This window comes from Mesoplodon densirostris, chromosome 16 (genome assembly GCF_025265405.1).
Source record: "Mesoplodon densirostris isolate mMesDen1 chromosome 16, mMesDen1 primary haplotype, whole genome shotgun sequence".
NCBI classification, from domain to species: Eukaryota; Metazoa; Chordata; class Mammalia; order Artiodactyla; family Ziphiidae; genus Mesoplodon; species Mesoplodon densirostris.
The window spans coordinates 33,994,771-34,012,365 of NC_082676.1; the positions used below are offsets into that span (position 1 = coordinate 33,994,771).

General features: G+C 54.0%; 1 protein-coding gene across 1 annotated transcript; it reads left to right on the forward strand.

The window, feature by feature from the left end:
• The first annotated feature begins 3,302 nt into the window (after positions 1-3,302).
• Positions 3,303-14,327, forward strand: NPTX2 (neuronal pentraxin 2). Its single transcript, XM_060078782.1, has 5 exons — positions 3,303-3,728; positions 5,545-5,761; positions 10,952-11,196; positions 12,892-13,071; positions 14,100-14,327. Exons 1-5 carry the CDS (start codon positions 3,303-3,305, stop codon positions 14,325-14,327), a joined length of 1,296 nt encoding a protein of 431 aa, XP_059934765.1.
• Positions 14,328-17,595: the final 3,268 nt, after the last annotated feature.

Below are 17,595 nucleotides of genomic sequence, written 5' to 3' on the forward strand. Positions count from 1 at the left end.
TTGCAGGAAGTTGTCCTTGGATTCTGTTATTGAGCTCAAACCCCCATTCTTGACTTCCCAAGTGGCACTGAGAAAGAGAGAAGGAAATGTAAAAAAGTATAAGATGGATCCTCTGACACCATTTCTGGGAAATTAGCACATTTCCCAGAAGACCAAGATAAAAATGCATGTGAGAAGAACAAGAGAACCAAACAGATGGGGCAATAAAATGGAGGTGGAATGAGCTCATCAGGATTCCCAGCACACGGTTTAAGTCCATAGTGGGCTCTCAGCTAACCTGGGAGCCAGGAGACATAGTGAATGAGTGGGTGGCTACTATGCTGCAGCATAAGTTACACTAAGAGATTAGGTGGAGCTGATTCACTGCTACAGATCTGCATGACTTTTCAAGTGAAGGAGATTCTGTGGGCCCTGGTCTCTGCCACTCATGCAACCATCTCCATGGGTAGCCTGAGTCAGAGACGCAGGATCCTTCAGGTAGACAAGGTTGCTGTGCTGTCAGTAAATCGAGGGCAAACCTCCATGCTGCCAAGAGTGGATTTCAACCCCAGCCATGGCCTCTCCCTGTGAGAAGGGTTACCTGCTGTATCACAAGCACCCTGCCTTCCCATAGCCACCCTTGGCTACAGGTGGTTCACAACACAAACAGAAAGGACAAGGCTCTGGGACATTCATCACACCGAACAGTGATGCTTTCTCAAGCTACCAGCTCTTGAGCATCATCAGAAGGGCCTTCGGAGAGTCTAGTCTCATTCCCTTATCTTATACACAAGGGAACTGATGTCCAGAGAGGAGAAATGACTTGCCCCCAAACCATTTAGCTAGTGACACAATTGGTATGAGGACTCCTTCCTAAGCCAGCAGACTTTCCACTGCACCAGGAAGACAAAACAAAGCCCTAAATAGCATATACCCTGTTAACCAAACCCTCTAATTATACTGCCTCCAAAAGAAATAACATCTTAAATGCCTGGGTCGTTCCATCTGGGCTTTGGCAGTTTCACTAATCACTTCTCATACCAAAATCTTTTGAGAAATTTATGAGTAAATATTTTGGGATATATGCTTTGTTATTTCTATGTCTTCTTGTACACTGTTTTCTTTATTCAGGAGGAAATTAGAATTCTGGAAATACCCTTGATTTATTTAATTATGAAAGGAACAAGCCTCTATTTCAAGCTGTAAATATGAATCTATCAGTCTATGCCAAGAAAGGATATATGGGAAAATATAGGCATAGTGCCCTAATTGCCACATCCAATTAAGATCCACCCAGGTCTATGAGTTAAAAAAACCTTGGACCTCTGGGAGAAAAGTGAAAAGTCAGATCCTTATCTGGGTAATTCTCAACACGTCTGGATGCAGAACACTGTGGAATTATCTAAAATGTGACATTTTATAAAGTGCTTTGCAACCTCGTTACTTCATTATTGCAGCCTGTGTATATGAGGGCTCATTTGAACTTGGGGAGTTTCCAAAGAGTTGAAGTAAGAAGGATGTAGGAGGAACGAGTCTATTCAAGGTCATACTTACAACCTGAAACTGATACCTCCGGGTGGTGCAGACCAACAGAGACATTAGCCCATTAGCCACCCACCCCCCACTCCACACCTTCTCTACTATAGTGAATATTCTTACCTGAACCATCATCGCTTCCACTGTCCTCTGCCTTGAGTGTTGTGGAGACCAGATTTCCTGTCTCTAATGTTTATGCATGAAGAGATTTTCATGTATAGAACTTTTTCTTGTAATTTAGCAACATTATCCTTGAAAACCCCACAGCTATTTACATAATGGAAGCTATTGTTCGAAGTGCAAAGCAGGTTAAAATTCGGTTTCTGGAGATTAATCACTGCAGTCTATTTCATATTATCATAATAATTTCATTTACTTTGATACAGTTTGTTTTCAGAATCAACCTCAGCTTCTGTGCAGAAGTGACAAATCCATTTGTTTCTCGTATAATGGATAATATGATTAATGACCTTGCCACAGGATTCCTTAAAAACAGAAGAAAATAAAGATTTCCACTTATAATGTGCAGTAACCCAGTTCCGTCTGTAGCTTTGCACCAAAATCTCTCTGAACTTGTTTGTAAACCACAGCCCAGATTCTGAAACAGATTTGCTCCTGCCTTTGGGGGTTTCTGTCCGTCGATGTACCCTCCAAGAATCTGAGGACAGTGGTTTCTAATGGGGAAACTGGACACGGTGGGCACCCCATTCACAAGGGTGACGCACGGTTTCACCACATGGCGCCATCTCGACGACTGCGGTCGGACCAAGGCCCATCCAGCCCAGGGCTTGCTGCATAAGGTCACCAGCCGGTGGTCTGTCGCCGGACCCGCACGGCAGAGCCCTGCGCGTGGCCTTGAGACTTCGGGCCACTGAACGTCCCTAGCTGGAGGCAACGTGGCCCGAGGGTGCGCGGGCGACTCCTCCTCGCCCTCCTGCGTCTGGCGCCTGTTTCTGGTCCCCGCAGACCTGAGAATTCTTTCCGAGACGGGGACGGGGACGAGGCCGCGGAGGGCGTCCCGGAGGCGGCCGTCGTGCGTCTCTTTCCCGCCTTCTCAGTGAGGGGGCCGCGGGCGGGGGGCGACGGCAGCCCAGGGTTCTAGTCCCGCCCGGGCGCCTCCTCACTTTCTCCACTTGTGAAATGGGGGTCGCCCCCGCCCCGGGGCTGCGGCAACCGCGGAGCGAGGCCTGGCGCCGCGCCCGCAGCCCAGAGCCGCCCCAGGGGCCGCCGGGGCACCAGGGGGCTCTTGGCTTCTCCACAGCCCGCGACGCCCGCGTCCTCGGGTGGGTCAGAGGGGCGCCTGGACACGCCGGCCGAGGCTCCCGAAGGCACCCAGGGCCTTTTTTACCTCAGCCCCTCGGTCCTGTGGGACCCGGGGGCCCAAGCTCGCGCCTCAGCTATGGCCCACACGCCCACCCCCAGGTCCGCCGCTCCGCCGTTCCGCCGCTCCGCGAGTAGGCGCCCCCGCCCCGCCCCCTGCGTGACGTGCACCAGGCCAGGCCAATCAGAGCTCGCGGCGCCGTTCCCCATGCGCTGGCCCCCCCCCCAACCCTTCCAGCTTAAGAAAGGGCGCTCGGGCCCGGCCTGGCCAGAGCCCGGAGCCAGGCACAGCGTGCGAGCTGTACGACGGCTGGCGGCTCCGCGGGCTCCCGCGCTCACGCTGCCCTCGAGCGGCGCGCCCGGTCGCAGCCCTCCGCGCAGGCGCCCCCGCCGCCCGCCCCGACGGCGCCCGCTAGCCCGCTAGTCCGCCCGGCCGCGGATGCTGGAGTGAGCGCGGCAGCGGCGGGATGTTGGCGCTGCTGGCCGCTGGCGTGGCGCTCGCCGTGGCCGCCGGGGCCCAAGACGGCCCGGCGCCCGGCAACCGCTTCGTGTGCACTGCTTTGCCCCCGGAGGCGGCGCGCGCCGGCTGCCCACTGCCCGCGATGCCCATGCAGGGCGGCGCACTGAGCCCCGAGGAGGAGCTGCGGGCCGCGGTGCTGCAGCTGCGTGAGACCGTCGTGCAGCAGAAGGAGACGCTGGGTTCGCAACGCGAGGCCATTCGCGAGCTCACGGCCAAGCTGGCGCGCTGCGAGGGGCTTGCGGGGGGCAAGGCGCCGGGCCGGGCCGCCTCGGGCAAGGACACCATGGGCGACCTGCCGCGGGACCCTGGCCACGTCGTGGAGCAGCTCAGCCGCTCACTGCAGACCCTCAAGGACCGCCTGGAGAGCCTCGAGGTAGCAGAGCGAGGGGTCCCTGGGTTAACGTCCCCGAGGCTCAGGGCAGAGGAGGGGCGCATGGTCCAGCCACCAGGTTGTGCGGAACACGGCCGCGCGGACGCGCTCAGAAGCAGGGCGAGCTGGGTTCGAGGTCAGGGGCGTTCTCGGTCCTGCTCCGGAACTTACTTGCTTGGCTCGCATCCCTCCTCCCCACCTCCTTACTGGAAGGGAAGGGTTAAATCGCCCCGCGCGCCAGGACTGCCAGCTGTGCGGCCACTCACTTCCCGAGGTCCGGGCTGGCGAACGCGGATGGCCTCCTCTCTCTCTTTGCAAATCTCCGAGTCTCCCCTAGCAGGACGCGCTCGTGAAGCTTCTGTCGGGTGACGTGAGGCTGCCGCGTGAGGTCAGCAGCCCTGGGCGTCCGGTGTTTCCTTTCATAAATCAAGTTGGGCTGGACGAGAGCAGGTGGTGGTCCGGGGGTCTCGGCGGGAGGCGAGCGCGGGCGGGTCACCGGCCATACTAGACGCGACTTGGAGGAAACCTGGTTAACTTCAAAGCCACTGTCCCCAAATTGAGCGGATCGAAGGTGCCCTTCCCGATTGCTTTGGGGGAAGGGACCTTATTCCCTTCTCTCTTGGAAGGCGTATGCAGTTTGGAACTTTGAGAGAGAAATGTTCATTTAATTTCTATCTTTACTTTCCGCCCTGTTTAAGCAGTGTGGATGTTTCTGTTATACACGTTTACCAAAATACTACTTCGCAAAACTAGGTTTCAGTTACAGGTGGTAATTATTGCAAAATTACTTGAGAGTTTCCCGTGGCGTGATGGCTAAATACAGTATTTCCAGCATCTGTATATACTTCGATTCATTATGATTAATAACAGCTAACATTTCTGGAACACTAAATATGCGCCAGGCATATTATCTAATTTTGACCCGTGCGACAACCCCCTGAGGCAGATCCTATAATCTGCATTTAAAATTTGGAGCACTTAGAGAGAGGGGGTAAATAGCTTGCCAAGGACTCATGGCTAGACAGTGGCTGGCTGCCTTCAGAGCCAGCAAAATGGTAGAGGAGTGAAAGAAATAAAAGCAAAGATTTCTGGAATTCAGAATAGTCACGCTTTAGAGTTCTCATTTTCCAGTAACATCCCTGCCACCCTAGTCACGCACCTTTGTGCCATACTGGAGCTTGCGGGGGGTGGGTAGATGAAAGCTCATCAGTTTTGAGGACCATTTGATTAACTCTCTCTCTCTCTTTTAATCCTAGCTGTATTTTGGTCTTTACTTGAGAATGACAGATGTTGGTTAAATTTTGACCTTTTAGTAAGAGGAGAAAAATAGCTTTCTCAGCGGGGAAATGAGATTCCTAAGTTTCAAGTATCGCAGCAGAGCAATTCTTGTCTGACTATGAAATCCTTTCCATACCCCCAACCAAAAAAAAAAAAAAAAAGCATCAGTGAAATGCTCCCCTTCCTACCACTGGCACTATTGAATAGTCCCACTTTGGAAGCTTCTCCCCGTGGTGGGGGGGCATTAGAGCTACATCTCACACTTTCTTTTTTTTTTCTTTTTGCGGTACGCGGGCCTCTCACTGCTGTGGCCTCTCCCGCCGTGGAGCACAGGCTCCGGACGCGTAGGCTCAGCGGCCACGGCTCACGGGCCCAGCCGCTCTGCTGCATGTGGGATCCTCCCGGACCGGGGCACGAACCCCTGTCTTCTTCATCGGCAGGCGGACTCTCAATCACTGCGCCACTAGGGAAGCCCCTCACAGTTTTTTTTAACTGGCCTTAATACTTCTCCCACTTGTGTCCGCTCCTGCCCCACCAAAAGCACCAGCTCCGAGTAAACGTGTCCAGCGCAGCGCTGCCCGGCGACTTTCGGGAGGTGCTCCAACGGCGGCTGGGGGAGCTGGAGAGGCAGCTGCTGAGCAAGGTGGCTGAGCTGGAGGACGAGAAGTCCCTGCTCCACAACGAGACTTCGGCTCACCGCCAGAAGACCGAGAGCGCCCTGAATGCGCTGCTGCAGAGGGTGACCGAGCTGGAGCGAGGTGAGTGCTTCACCAGTGTCTCTGTGGCCCCTTGGCTGACATCCATCCGGCCCCCCAGCCCACTGTCTTCCTTCTTGGCTGCCCCTTCTTGGCTTGGAAGTGGGGCTCAGAGTAAGGGAGGGCAGGCCGGGAGGGGTCAGCAGCACAGCCCTCTTGCCCATTGACAGACGAGGCCACTCCCCGAGCCCTGCCTGCTGACTCTTGGGCAGTGGCTCTGCTCCCGAGTTTCCTGAGTTTGCTCAGCTCTGAGGCTGCTCTTCTGTCACCTCTGAACCTTCAGTCCTGGGTGCAGAAAACCACCTGACTCCTTACCATCCAATCAACAGTCCACCTCTCCCTTCTGCCTCTCGCTGCTCAGACGAAGTGTTGCTTTTTCAACCTGAGTCATCTCATGGTGCACAGAGTTGGGGTTTCTCCCCCACAGGTGGGCCGGCTTGGCCTTGTTGGCACTTGTCAGAGATGGTGGGGATGGAGGGGGCTGATGGCTGATGGGAGTGGCCTGGTTTTCATCACTTGTGCTCAGGCCCCCGTTTTCAGTGGTGATTGTGGCACTACATGGTTCATGGCTGTTTTTTGTTGTTGTTGTTTTATAGTCTGTAGTTAGACTTACTCATATTCCTTTTATTGCGTGATAAATTATAGGAATATCTGACTTAACAGATGTACTATAGCTCTGAAGATTCTGGAAAGGATTCCTCAGCCAGTTGTAATAGCAAAATAGTGCTCATAAACAGGACTAGGTTCTGGTTAGGAAAACGTGTCCCGAAATCCAGCTGGGTCAGTTGTGACCAGCCAGGTGGCTTTTCTTTTAGCCAGGTTAGAGACCATTGTACCTGATAGGTTGTACTTATGTAGTCCCAGCAAGAAGTGTTTGTGTTAGCCCAATTTCCTCCTTGCCCAGTTATGGCTGATGAATTTAAACTGGATTGCTAGGTCTCCAAAGAAGAGCTTGTCGTTAATGTCTTTCTAGGGTGAGACATTACTGACCACTTTCCATTTGTATTATTCCTACTATGCGAATCCAAATTGCACAGCATGCATGAACAGCAAGCAAACAATCAGGGTGACTGATAACAGCCATTTCCAGAATTAACCCTGCCCCCAGCCCCACTGGCATTGTCCCTGGAAAAGCAAGACACTCAGGATCGGCTGGGACAAACAACCTAATCCCTGACCTCCTGCCAGGTGGGCATTTCAGTCCCTTCTTAACTAGCCCCTGCAGCAGATTCTGAGTATCTTTCTCTTCTCTGCTCACATTCTGGTGGGTAAGTTTCTTCCACAGACAGGAAGGGGAGGGATCAAGGGCCCTAGGTCATTCAGCTTGCACTGGGTGTGAAGTTTTAGGTCTGCTGGTAGTGGATATAAGATTGTAGTCTTTTCAGATACACTAACCTGACAAAGGCAGTTTCTCATGACTCAGTTTTATGAATGGGTAGGTGAATGTCCAATGGCAGAATGTCCACTTACTCTTTCAATGACGTCGGCTCCGCAGGGCCAGATGGAGTCACCCAAGGGGATGGTGTTTCCGTTTCATTTGATTTAGTCGCTTTTACAGCAGCATCCCAGAAGTCACAGGTCTCCTTCATCCCTTTCCTGTTCTCTCCCTCCAGAAAAGTCTGTCCTTCCTTCCTTACTCTTATTATTACACTTGGATTCTTGAGTTAAAAAAAAAAGTCCTTTCTGCCTCACCTCCGTTGCTGGGTGACCTCAGGAAGCTCATTAGGTCTCAAGAGCCTTCCCTGGAGGCAAGGCAACTGCAGCTCAGGCCTTTGTCACAGAACAGGAGGAGAGGAAGGCAGCGTCAGGGCCAGGGGAGGGTGGCTTGGGTTCCCTTGCCCAGCCTCGCCCTCATGGGACCTGGAACCTGCAGGCTGAGGGAGCAGGGACACTGCAGTTACTCAGTAGCTTGAAGCAGGGTTGGCTGTAGAATGAGGGGAGGGCTTTGCCAGAGACCTTGGTGGCTGTATACCCCGCGCGTCATGGCAGCCGAGTGGCTACAAGGAGGTGTGTTAATAGAAGTGGGTTAGTAGAAGTCCACTGAGTTAGAGTGTGGAGACAGGATTCCTGTTATACCCATTTCATAGACCAGAAAAGTGCTCCGAGGTTCTCAGCCAGACGTGTCGTGGGGAGAGGGGACCGGCTGGTGAGCAGCCGCAGTCACATAAATCCCGCCCCTCCCTGTTTTGTTCTGTGACTCCAGGGAGGTTGTGAGTTTCACGTGGCTTCCTCTAAGTTTCTTCATCACGGCTTGGGCCACCCAGGAGATGCCACTTTGTGACTCTCCCTCCCATCCTTAGCCTGTCTGTTCACAGCCAGAAAGCAACAGTCAGGCCTCACCCCAGCCAGTCTGATTCCTGCACCCATGCTCTTTGGTGCTACAGAAAGCCCTCAGAGCTCATCTGGCCCAGAGGGGAAGTCCGTGTTCAAACTAGAGCTGGACTGCACGACATTAAGTCCCCTGGCTGGCCATTCTTGCAGAGCCCGCAGGCCCTGGCACTGGGCAGCAGCTCACCTTTTGCTGTCCTCTGCCTTTTGACCCCACCGCGAGAATTCTCGAATCCTGTTTGCTTCCCCCAGCCATGGGATGAGTCTTTGAGGGAAATTATCATCTGCTGACTGATTTGCCTTCTGGGCAGTTCTGAGTTTATGTCTGTCATGTATGAGACAAGTGTGAAGGGATATGCAAACTCCCAGGCCCCAAATATGCCATGAGTAAGATATATACTGTGTTCCTTAGAAGTATCCTGCTGAGCCCAGAGGAGAGAGACCTCCACCATATGCAAAGTGGGGGCTTTGGGGTGCTCTGGCCTTCAGTGCATCGTCCCCTGCCCGTTAAGTGCCTGTTCTGCACCAGACACTGGCCTCTGAGCTCCACATTCTCTATCCTCTGTAACCCCTGCAACAACCCAGTGAGATGGGATCTAGTTAGATGAGGGACTGAGTCAGAGCTAAGTGATGCCTGCATTCACGTGGCTGGCAGATTGCAGAGCTGGGGTTAGTGGTGACCCCCGAGGACCAGAGTCATGAAGGCTGCAGCCTGGAGGGGCATGTGAGCTCCGGCCATGCTGGGCGGGAGGCTCCTCCCAGCCCAGTGGTGTGCATCCAACCCTGCGTGTGCCCCTGCCACCCAGGTCCCACGGGTGCTCGTTTTCTTTATTGTGAGACCTCCTCATCTGTGGCTGCCTCCAGACCCGGGTCCGCCAGCCAGGCAGAGCCGAGCTCAGAGTTGAAGTAAACGTTGGAACCCTTGTCTCTTTGGCCTCAAGCCACCCCCCTCCTTGGCTTGTCTGCCACCTGCAGTCTCTGATTTATTGGTCAGGGCTTTTCATTCCTTAATTGGTTTTAACTGAGTTTCCTCTGAACCTCCACGCTGTTTTATATAAGTAGAGGGTACCGGCTTTCGAGGTATGGCCAACCCTCGGCTCTCCCAGTGCTGATGAAACCTCTGTTGTCACCGAGCTAACGAAATTACTGACACCGAGCCTTATTAAGTCAGCAAGTCTGCCCACCTGCAAGGAGAGAAGCCATTTCTCTCTATTAGGTAATCACATCTCGTGAAAACACGAGCATTTGCAGATTAAATACTCACAGCTGCGCATAGTGGGAAGAGGGACTTCTGTTCCTGGTTCTGTCACTCACAGGCTGCGTGACCTGGGGTAAGTCCCACGGTGCCCCCACTGTGCAGCCTGCAAAATCGGGGAGTTGGGGCTTTCTGGTTCTCTCTCTTAGCTCTGCTTCAGCCTCATGTGGGGCCTGTGTCAGCCTAACCTCTAGCCTGGCCCCATCCTCGGCTTCCCCAGGCAACAAAGTCTTCCCAGCCCTTGCCAGGTGCTCCACAGCCTTGGGAGGTCAGGATGGATCAGGCAAGACTGCACAACCAGCAGATAGAAGTAAATACTACGTGTGAAGCCCAGATTCTAGTATTTCTATGCTGTCTGTTCCGGAGAGGTTGGAAGGGTGACACTGGGCCCTGCTGCCTTCCTTTGCAGAAGGTCCTTCGGTAGGTGTGAACCGTGGCACCGAAGAGCTTCTCTCACGTGTTCCTTACCATGGCAGAAAATGAGTTTGGGGGATTGTGACGGAGAAAGTTCATCCACTCTGGGTCCTGTTCTACAGAGCGGGGCAAGAAAGGGACAGATTTAGTCCACCAGTGACATGGGCAGTTTGGTTCCAGGCCGGGAGAGCCTGCCTGTCTTTGACAGAGATGGGGACCATCTGGCCCCTTGTGGGTGCTTAATAAATACTTGTTGAATGAATGAAAGGCATTTAGGTTCCTTCCCTGGCAGCGCCTGGTTCCCAAATAAGAGGGAAGCTTTTGCCGTGACAGCTCCCAGAGTCACCAGTCCCCTGCAAACTCTGAGATCTGTGATAACCAGGCAGGGGCTTGCCTTCTTGCGTGTTTATTTATGATGTTGCCATTAATTTTGAGCTTAAATCAAAACTGTACTGAAAATGACTTAGACCTGTTTAAGAGTATCACTCGTTTTCAAAAGGTCTGGGAAGTGCCATTTACTTGGGGACGGCCCCAAGCAGGCCTCAAGGGTCAAGACCCCGGCGGGTGGGTAGCCTCCGTAGAGAGGGAGCCTCTGCATTTCCCTGCCTCCCATTGCTTCCAGACTGCAGAAGACGGTCCATCAACTTGGTTTCCTCTTGAGGAGAGCAGGGCAAATCATGAGCAAAGCAATTCACACCAGGGATTTAGTCCAAAAGCCCTTTCTAAGTTAAGTTGTAGTGTCGAGTCATGGGTGCCTGGCTCCGTCGCCTCGGGCGGTGGTGATTCTTCAGGGGGAGAAGTGACATGGACTCATTGAGAGACAAGTGTCTATGGAGCGCCTGGGTTCCTGTAAGATGTCCTGCCTCCAAGCCCAGGAGGCCCCTGACCCAGCCCTGCTGAAGGGGCCGGGATTTCAAGCAAACAGTGGAAGGAGCAGGGTTTCTGGCTTAATTTAACCAGAAAGTTAAATCCAGCTTGCCCCTGCCCACTTCCTTGAGCTTCCAAGAGTGAGGATATGCTTGTTTCCCACTGGAGCTTCAGCACTGAACAGCAGCCGGTCAGTAGCAGGTGCTCCATTGCTTGGGGGACCCGCGGGTAGGCCGGGCGGGGGTCCGGGTGGGCTGCCGCTCTGGGTTGTGGTTGAGAGGGAAGTGGGGGGGGCTCACATGCTGCTGCCCCTCTCTCCCACACCCCAGGCAACAGTGCTTTCAAGTCGCCTGATGCCTTCAAAGTGTCCCTCCCCCTCCGCACGAACTACCTGTACGGCAAGGTCAAGAAGACGCTGCCCGAGCTGTACGCCTTCACCATCTGCCTGTGGCTGCGGTCCAGCGCCTCGCCGGGCATCGGCACCCCATTCTCTTACGCGGTGCCCGGGCAGGCCAACGAGATCGTGCTGATAGAGTGGGGCAACAACCCCATTGAGCTGCTCATCAACGACAAGGTGAGGCCTGCTGGGACGGCCACCCCCCCATCCTGGTGGCCACCGAGGTTGGGATGTTGCAGGGAGCCTGACGTCTGGCCACGGGGCTGTCCTCCTCACAGTGGGGACAGTCCTCCTCACAGTGGGGACAGTTTTGCCCTGACTCAGTCCCACTCTGGGCAGGTGGCTGGGTAGGGGGCGGGGGGCAGGCAGCTGCAGCTTGTGGAGATCCAAGCTGTGAATCCTGCCAGGAAGCAGCAGAGGGTCCAGGCACAGAGGCCACAGAAGGAACAGAACGAGCTGGGTCTCTGCGTGCTAGCCTGAATTGTCACGGACCCTCAGGCCGGTCAGTGAGGGCTGTTCCCCGGGGCTGCACCGATTAGGGGAGGGTATTTGTGTGTGTGTGTATGAGTGTGTGATATTTCTCATGAGCACATCTTTTAGTGGGGGGGGGCTTGAAATATATTTATAGACAATAAAATTTACACTTTTTAGTGTATAGTTCAACCAGTTTTGACAAATGCATACAATTATTGTATCCACCACAATTAAAATCTAGAACAGTTTCATCATCCTCCAAATTTCCTCATTGCCCTTTGTAGTCACCTCCTGCTCCTACCGCAGCCCATGGCAACCACCCACCTGTCCCCATCCCTATAGTCCTGCCTTTTACAGAGTAAATGTCCCCTTTCTGATGGACTGGCTTATTTCGACATTCAGGAACGCGGTCTTCTCAAGAGATCAGCTCTGAGCATCTGCGGGGCCCTCCAACAGCCTCACCTAAACTTAAGTCAGGCTCCACGTCACCCACACTGCACCCTCACACCCTCCTTGCTGGAGCTGAGTGGTGAACGGCTGCACCAGCCCCCTGGCTGCCTGAGCCCCCAGAGCGCTCACCAGGCAATGGCCTCCCACCCTGTCTGTCTTTACGAAACTGCCCTGGCTGGAACTGGAGTGGGAAACGCTGTGGAATCCACCTTCAGGGCTCTTTCCAGCGGTGACCACATCCTTGAGCTAGGGATTAATTATTCTAAATAACGCCCTTGGACGAGGCAAGGCCGAGAGCCTTGTTTTCCTCTCGTGTAAATAGCCCGTTTCTGGGAGGGAACTCCGGGTTGCTAGGACACCAGTAGTAACAACACAGTGCTTCACAGGCGAACTGGTCTGTAGAGCGCTCACAGGACTGCCAGGAGACAGTGTGGGTGGGAAAGGCCCTCCCCCCAGTTCTACGCGCATCCCCCTACCCCCGTCCACTCACATACATGCAGATCCCCAAGTGCCACAAGGGACTTTGCGTGCAGAGGGTAGATGCCTGGTCTGTTTTCCAAAGAAACTGGTCCAGTAGAGTCCTGACTTCCCTTTAGGTTCTCCAGTAAGGGATGTTCAGGACCCGTATGCGGGGTGGTGAGCCGCCTGTCACATTTGCTTGGTCTGCACAGAATCCTAGTCCCTTAACCAAGCCCAGGTCCAAGGGTGTCCAGTTGAAAGCAGGTCACCCTGGGGTCAGGGTGTGTACCCAAGCTGCTCCTTTCCTCTTACGAGTCTGCGACACACGTGGTGTCTCCAGCCCAAGGGGTCACTCTGAGCTGGGCAAGATCGGGCATGTTACCCACAGAGCATAGCAGGGGAGCAGCAGTGGGCCCAGGGGCTCCGTCCCCCCAGGTCAGACTCCTGGGAACCCCAAGGGGGCCCTCACCTGCACGTTGCCGCCCACAGGTCGCACAGCTGCCCCTGTTTGTCAGTGATGGCAAGTGGCACCACATCTGTGTCACCTGGACAACGCGGGACGGCATGTGGGAGGCCTTCCAGGATGGGGAGAAGCTGGGCACCGGGGAGAACCTGGCCCCGTGGCACCCCATCAAGCCGGGTGGTGTGCTGATTCTCGGGCAGGAGCAGGTGGGTGCAGGTGGGGTGCCGGGAGGAGCGGCTGGCAGGCCAAGCAGCACACGGCCGGGCCTGCGGGCTGCCCCTGGCCCTGCTCAGCTGTCTGTCTGCCTGCCGGCCCTGGCCCTGGCCACCGCAGCGCGACGACCAGCCTGGATGGCCAGCATCCCTGCCGGCTCAGCCCGTGCTATCCTGTGGCCTAAGGGATGAGAGCAGGGTTGGGGACACATCCTGCCCTTTCTGGCAGGGACCAAGTCGGTGTGGTGGGTTCAGAGATTCTAGAATGGAGTCTGTACGATACAGGTGAGCAGGAGTGACCCTGGAGTCCCAGGGTTATGTAGCAACCCCGGGCCATCTCTCCAGCTGTTTGGCCTCTGCCGGCCACTGCATTGACTCTGGATGCCGGGCACTGGCTGGTATTGGCATCTTCCAGGAGCTGCCAGCTCAGGGTCACGACCCTGATCCCCAGCAAGGGCACCTGGGGAATAACGCCTGTGGGTGAGATGGGGCCAGGCCTCAGAGACCACGCTCAGAAAACTCGCCATCTGGGGCAGAGGCCGTCTGCTCTTGGGCAGATGAGAATTCATGTTTCAGTCTGTGTTTGGGGTTTCCTGGTGGAAAACGAGGGAATAGACTGCAGGTCCTCTGGGGGGCTTTGAGTCTGGGCCCTTGGCTCTCCCCGCTCCCCACTACCCTGTTTCTTCTCCCCTGGGAGGGGCTGGGAGTCTGGAGACCCGGGTCCAGTCCTCGCTCTGGGGCCTTGGGCAAGGATCTCTCTGCTTAGTTTTCCCTCCCTAAAATGGGCCGGTTTGAGTCACGCCATTTCCCAGGCCTGACGTGCCCTAAAGCTTTGGACCTGGCAGGAATCAGTGGTCACAGGCTGCGATCTGAGTTGGCGAGTCAGGAAGATGCCCCAGTCCCCATCTCCCTCCCAGGCTGGCATCCCCCCCACCTCCCCTGAAGCCGGTCACGCACTGGGACAGGTAGCAGATGTGTCTGCCTGTGAGCCTGCCCCGATGCAGTCTGTTCCTCTTTCCCAGGACACGGTTGGGGGCAGGTTCGATGCCACGCAGGCATTCGTGGGGGAGCTCAGCCAGTTCAACATATGGGACCGCGTCCTTCGTGCACAAGAAATCATCAACATCGCCAACTGCTCCACGAACATGCCGGGCAACATCATCCCCTGGGTGGACAACAACGTGGACGTGTTTGGAGGGGCTTCAAAGTGGCCAGTGGAGACCTGCGAGGAGCGTCTCCTTGACTTGTAGCCACCTGCTCCTCTGTCCAGGAGGCGGGGGTCGGGCCGTTCCTCTTACTCCCCCGGTGGAACTGTGTATAAACCTCCTGCCATAGTGCGCCGGGACCCCCAAAGCCCGTTCCCAGGGCATCTCTAAGCCCTGAGGCGTTTGTCACCAGCTTATTTGTTCCTAACCAAGATTTTGTTGGTTTGGGGGAGGGGGAAGAAGGCCTGAGCCGCAGGTGGGTGGATTTCTGACTTCTGCTGTGAAGGGACTCTTGTCCTTAAAGCCCTGTTCAGCACCCCTGTAAATGCTAGCGCACCCCAGCCCTGCCCACCCTCTCGGATCCTTGGTGTCTTGTGTGCGCCATCTGTCCGTCCCCTTCAGAGGCTGTGCATCCGTCCCGCTGGAGTGGCCGCATCCCTTGTGTGTTGAGTACACCCTGCTGTCAACTGAGCACGCAGCAAACCGCCCCCCCCCGTTCCACCCTCCCCCCAAAAGGGCCTTTCTCTTGATGTTCTTTATGCTGTGAATCTTTCCGTCCCAGGAACTCTTGAGTTTACTGAGGAAGGCAGGCTGCCCGGACAATGCCCTGCCTTCTCCAAGGTGTAGGGGGCATCCATGGCTCCAGAGAGGGGGCTGTGAGTGGGAACTCAGAACGGAGAAGGGCCATGGCAGCTGTCCCTCCCCCTCTGTCACCTCTCCCTCTGACCCATGCTTTGGCAGAATCCTGGTTGGGTATGGCTTTGAAAGGTGTCTTTTCTCCACTGGTGCCAAAAGTTCAGTTGCAGCTTTTACAACCATTCGGTGTGGTTTGGAGAATTGATTTTTTTTTTTCCCGACAGAAAAGAGCAGCCATTAGCTGGCTCCCATTTTTGATGTCTCGCCCCACCGTGAGGAACGTGCTAGTTTTTTTTTGTTTTTTGTTTTTTTTTGGACGTGCTAGTTTTAATTCATGTTGATTCCTGTAAGCATTTGACTGTCTCCAGTATTTCCCCCAGAATGTTTTCAGGAAACGGGTGTCATTTGGCTGATGTCTGCTTAGTGACTCCAGGCTGATTAATTTATTGGACAGAGGTAGTAATTTATTTTAAAGATAAGGTGATTAGTGGGGAAATTTATACGGCTAAATATTATATATTTTATTTTTCATACATGTTTGAAGTGCAAATCTGTGGATATTCCATTTGTAGGACCAAGTCGACATGCCCATCCTAACACTGTATGCTACAAGAACTCTTCTGATGATGGAATTTTGATTAAAATGCACTGGAAGATGCCTTGATGTCTGCTTTCTCCTTGTCCGGGGCTGAGGGCAGCGAGGGCTAGTGCTTTGCAAACCCTGGCAGGAGGTTGTCCTCTCTGGTTAGACTGGGCCGAGCCCCAGGGGGTGGCCCCAGGGGAGCTGAGGACGCTTGGAGGAGGGTGTGGTGCTGGACTGTGCCCTTCCCTCCTCAACTCCAGGCTCCACTTGGGGATGCCCCACAGGCTCTTCCCAGCCTCTCTGTCCCCAGCCTGTCCCTGTCATCTCAACTGGGAATCAAGCTTAGCTAGATGACCCTCAGTGCCCTGTCCCAGATGTGACACCTGTTCAGCATCTACTCTGTGTGCTCTGCATTAAAATCTCGTTTAATCCTGTTCACGACCCCCTGAAAGAGTTCATCCCAATTCACAGGTGAATACGTGGAACAATTAAACAGTGACTTAGGGATCATACAGCTGACAAAGGGCAGAGCTGGGATACAAGCCGGCCTGTGGCTCTGAAGGCCCTTCCACCCACCCCCTGCCTTTTGGCTTTTGGCTCTGAGGGGACCTCTGAGGGCCGATGTGTTCTCCCCGTGCTACCTCTCTGTGTCCACCTGGCCCTGGCAGGTGTGTTGATATTTTCCCCATCTCCACAAACGTTAGGTATGCCTCCCTCACCCCCACTTTCTATTTTTGTATCTTTATTTCAGTAGCTGCAGGGTATAACTCAGCTTGTCCCCGTCCCGAGTGGCAATGTCTAAATTTTTTTTCTAAGGGAGCAGAGTCCAATCTTGGGGCCAAATGACGCAATGCGCTTGGTGTACTGGATGGGCCAAAATGGAAGCCGTGACTTCTAAAACCAAGATCATGACTGGGTCACTGAGGTTCCTGGAGCCTATTTTCAATGTTGTACGTTATGACTTGGCAGGAACTCAATCATTAGTGTTGGGCTGAACATGAAATTAGGCCAGATTCCCTGCTTGGGGGGTCTTTGGAATCCAAAGTGCTGAGGTCAGGTGGAGAGCAGTTTATTTGGAATCCCCTTCATGATGAAGCTACTCAGATCTCCCCCTGAAAGGCACTGAGGAGTTACCTTATTTCATACCCATGCCAGACACTGAGCTTACCTTACCTGATTCCCCGGCACTGCTTCTAACAGGAGCAAAACTTTGCATAAGGGCTTTGAACCCCTGCTGAGCCAGGTAACTTCCTTCCTACAACTGGAGAAGCTCTGAACCCAGAACACGGGACCAAAGTACTTCCTGACGCGATGTGGGAAAAGGAAACATTTCACCTCTCCTTACCACTGCTGCAGGCTGGTCCTCCTATTGGAGGTTTGGCTTTCCTGACATAAAAGCAGAAACAAGAATCAGCCATGAAATCCAGTGAAAAGCAGAAACAAGAATCAGCCGTGAAATCCAGTGACTTTCTTATGCCTTGAGCCTCCCATCTAAAAGAGACCCAAGGCCTCTGTTTCCCCACCCAAGACCTTACCCTTTGCTAGAGGCTGGAAAACACCTTGATAGTGAACTGGGTGCTCTGACAAGGCTGGGATAGAGAGTGTCCTGGATGATGGAATATTCTGCTTAGTTGAGGGTTGCCATGGAAACTGTAGCTGGATGATCAATGATGAATGAATTGAAGTGATAAAATGCAACTCAGTCGAAGGCAAACTGGGATGAAGTCTCTGCTGGTGGTGAAGGCAGACCTGGACCCTCTATAGACTTAGGGGACTCCAGCATCAACTCTCCTTATACGGAAGGCCTTGGAAGAGGTCTTCCTGTTAAGCACAGGTATTACCATTCATTCCATTCACTCAACAAGTATTTGGGGCACCTACAATGTGTCAGGCCCTATTCTAGGTGCCAGAGATACAACGGTGAGGAAGATAGCCAAGTTACTCTCTTAAATGGAGATTAATTCCAGCGGACAGTGTGGATAGAAGACAAACATATAAACATGAAAAAAACTCATGATGTGATAGAGAGTAAGCGGGGAACATCTTCCTGAGGTTACATTCAAGCTGGGACCTATTTGAAGACAGGGAGCTAAA